Source organism: Hypomesus nipponensis, chromosome 7, assembly GCF_054491055.1.
Source record: "Hypomesus nipponensis isolate SF chromosome 7, ASM5449105v1, whole genome shotgun sequence".
Taxonomy (NCBI): Eukaryota; Metazoa; Chordata; class Actinopteri; order Osmeriformes; family Osmeridae; genus Hypomesus; species Hypomesus nipponensis.
In genome coordinates, this window is record NC_140367.1 from 7,142,801 (window position 1) to 7,146,236 (window position 3,436).

Genomic DNA, 3,436 nt, shown 5'->3' on the forward strand with positions numbered 1-3,436 from the left:
CAAAAAGTCAGTCAGCAATGAAAACGAAGACAGTAATTGACTCCTTACCACATTATGAAAACGTCCACAGTACATTCACTGTTCAAATTACTTCACTGTTAGAATTGAGATAGTCTCCAGAGTATCAAGTGGCTAGTCCTCCTCAAGTCACAGTCACATAGACATAAGGGCATTGTCACAGACTCTCATGACATCACGCCAGAGCACAAACAGTTCTTCAGGTGCAGGGTCGAGCATCAAAGAGACAGAAGGTAGAAGAAAGACGAGAGAGATAGAGAGAGATAGAGCGAGAAAGAAAGAGACTACAGCATAGAAGCTAATGGCATTTACGTCAAAGCAGTGTGCAAGCTCTTTGATTTGTGTGAGAGGAAGTGATAGGCCAGAGGGCGTGTGATCGTTAAAGTTATGACAGACATCAGCTGGTCTTGCCCTCGTCACTAGCTCGCTGCAGGTGTACAGCAAAAACTGTCCAACAAAATCACTATCAACATCTAAAGACTAGGAATAGGAGTTTTGAGCAAAATACAAAGCAAAGGGTTAGACCTTAAACACACACACACACGTGCACACACACACACACACAGACACAAGCTTCAAGTTAAATGGGAGTTGGTGGGTCAAATGGGATCTAAGTTAATAATGCTGATTAAGTGACTATCTGAGTGTTCGTTTAGACTAATATGAAATTAGACCTTACATGGAGTAGCAGCTGGAATGAATGCGTATTACCATATCTCTTAAATAAATGTGGATTCATTAAAGACTATAATTTGAACTGGGCCTAAATTCAGCATATATATCAAATACATTCAATAAAACATTGATGGCCACGAAGTTCAAAAGTCTCATTCCAAGATATTATGAAATTGCCTCCAAAGTGCCTAAAGGTCCTTTTCAACATTAAAGGTCTGGCGTATTTGCTTTCATGAAATATATTGTCAGAAGATAAAGCTATCACATCCATATATTAGTTGGCCGGACCACTTTAAATGAAGTGTTTTTGCCTGTAGTAGTAGCCTTACATTGAGTGCAATGTCATTATGCATTTTGAACAGATTGTTTTTTTCACACATTCCTGTTTACAATATGTATAATCCTCCTCTTCATAAATGTTGCGTTTATATTCATGTTGTTGAAATGAGATGGAAAAATGAGGGGAATATAAGATTTCTGTATCATATGAACCTGTTGTGACCTGTTTTTCTCCTTCCTTCTACAGATTAGTGGCAATTCCAAACCCAGATTCCAACCACATAGAGAAACACAACCAAGACCAAATGCAATGGATGTGTTCAATTTCACCTACTGGAATGCCTCTGAAGGCAACAATACAAACTCAGTGGATGAAAACGGAAGCCCCTACAAGACTGTGGAGGTGGTGTTCATTGTGCTGGTGGCTGGCTCTCTCAGTTTGGTCACCGTCATCGGAAACATATTGGTCATGCTCTCCATTAAAGTGAACAGGAACCTTCAGACAGTCAACAACTATTTTTTATTCAGCTTAGCATGCGCTGACCTAATCATTGGACTGTGCTCTATGAACCTGTACACGATCTACATTGTAATTGGCTACTGGCCTTTAGGGCCGGTGGTGTGTGACCTGTGGCTAGCCCTGGACTATGTCGTCAGCAACGCGTCCGTCATGAATCTTCTCATCATCAGCTTTGACAGATACTTCTGTGTCACCAAACCTCTCAGCTACCCTGTCAAGAGGACCACCAAGATGGCAGGGATGATGATTGCCGCCGCCTGGGTCCTGTCCTTCATCCTCTGGGCGCCGGCCATCCTCTTCTGGCAGTTCATTGTAGGTGGGCGGACAGTGCCTGAGAGGGAGTGCTACATACAGTTCTTCTCCAATGCCGCCGTCACCTTCGGCACTGCCATCGCAGCCTTCTACCTGCCAGTCATCATCATGATTGTGCTCTACTGGCAGATCTCCAGAGCCAGCAAGAGCCGGGTAAAGAGAGGCAACCGGAACCTATCCAAGGCCAATCAGGGGGCTGTGCCCCCCAACCAGGCCCAGAGCCACACCCCCAAACCCCACAACAACAACGTGGCCCTGGAGGAGACGGAGCGCGCCCAGACCCAGACCACCGACGGCGAGCCCAACCAGCACGACGGCGGCAAGCTGCAGAACGGGAAGGCCCCGTCCCCGGCGGGCGGCGGCGAGGGCGAGACGGAGGGAGAGGAGGGAACGAAGGAGAACTGCACCCCGGGGGAGGAGAAAGAGAGCTCCAACGACTCCACGTCCGGCAGCGCAGCGGCGTCCAATCAGAAGGACGAAGAGGCGGAGCCGTCTCGGGCCAACTGCAGCGCCGAGCCCACCCAGTTGGCGCCGCGTCAGAGGGCCAAAGCAGGCGGCTCCAAACTCACCTGCATCAAGATAAAGACCAAGTCGCCCAAGGGAGACTGCTACACGCCTTCCAACGCCACCGTGGAGATCGTCCCTGCCACCGAGAAGCAGGACCACGTGGCCAGGAAGATCGTGAAAATGACCAAGCAGCCTCCCAAGAAGAAGAAAGCAGCACCTTCTCGGGAAAAGAAGGTGACCCGTACCATCATGGCCATCTTGGTGGCCTTTGTGGCCACCTGGACTCCCTACAACGTGATGGTGCTGATCAACACCTTCTGCTCCAGCTGCATTCCCAACACGGTGTGGACTATCGGCTACTGGCTCTGCTACATCAACAGCACCATCAACCCCGCTTGCTACGCCCTCTGCAATGTCACTTTCAAAAAGACATTCAAACATCTTCTTCTTTGCCAGTACAAAAACATTAGGTCAGCTAGATGAATGTGTGTCTGTCTGTGTGTGTCTGCGTGTGCTTGTGTGGGTTGATGCGTGTGTGTGACAAAGTATGACAGTTTGATTCCTTAGTTTTGACATATTTTTTCTTCTCTATAACCTGTTGTAGCACTTTACACAAGCTTAACTGCAGCCAGTTTTGTTGAGATACGTTGCAGTTTTTTTAAACAGTGCAGAAAGGAAAGGAATAAACTGCTGTTGGCCACAAAAACATTTGATTTACATGAGAAATAATCAATATCTACAACACTGAGACATCATTGCAACAGTTTTTAATAAATCTCTTTGCTGAATTTTAAGAGAATACACATCACGGCAATGTTGAAATGAGATACACCATAAGTGAAACAGAGGACGGTGTGATGCAACTGTTGAGACATGAGTCTGACAGCGAACTGCACAAGAGAACAAATAGACTGACAATGAAGCAGACAGCTGGATAGAAAGTTCTGCACTGTGTAAAATACATAACAAATTCAAAGGGAAAATAGGGCTGACTGAATTTACAAACGTCAAGTTTGCAGTTCAGTGTAAAAAGATCCCTGTATATAACTGTGTATAGAAATATACTTGAGTGCTTGCCTGTGTGTTTGTTTGTGAGAATGAACAGTTAGCTTTTAGTTGCCTGCA

At 46.1% G+C, this 3,436-nt stretch overlaps 1 protein-coding gene across 5 annotated transcripts; it reads left to right on the forward strand.

The window, feature by feature from the left end:
• The first annotated feature begins 1,282 nt into the window (after positions 1 to 1,282).
• On the forward strand, positions 1,283 to 2,794 carry chrm2a (cholinergic receptor, muscarinic 2a). Of its 5 annotated transcripts, none has more exons than XM_084701566.1 (2): positions 1,331 to 2,077; positions 2,204 to 2,794. In XM_084701566.1, exons 1-2 carry the CDS (start codon positions 1,442 to 1,444, stop codon positions 2,792 to 2,794), a joined length of 1,227 nt encoding a protein of 408 aa, XP_084557692.1. In that variant the 5' UTR covers positions 1,331 to 1,441. The 5 variants fall into 5 exon arrangements, with proteins under 5 accessions (XP_084557689.1, XP_084557692.1, XP_084557691.1 ...); XM_084701565.1 differs by having other exon boundaries at positions 1,331 to 2,056; positions 2,105 to 2,794; XM_084701564.1 differs by having other exon boundaries at positions 1,331 to 2,053; positions 2,084 to 2,794.
• Positions 2,795 to 3,436: the final 642 nt, after the last annotated feature.

Coding starts and splice junctions, on each gene's coding strand:
- chrm2a (XM_084701563.1), top strand. CDS start 1,283: ATGGATGTGTTCAATTTCACCTACTGGAATGCCTCTGAAGGCAACAAT.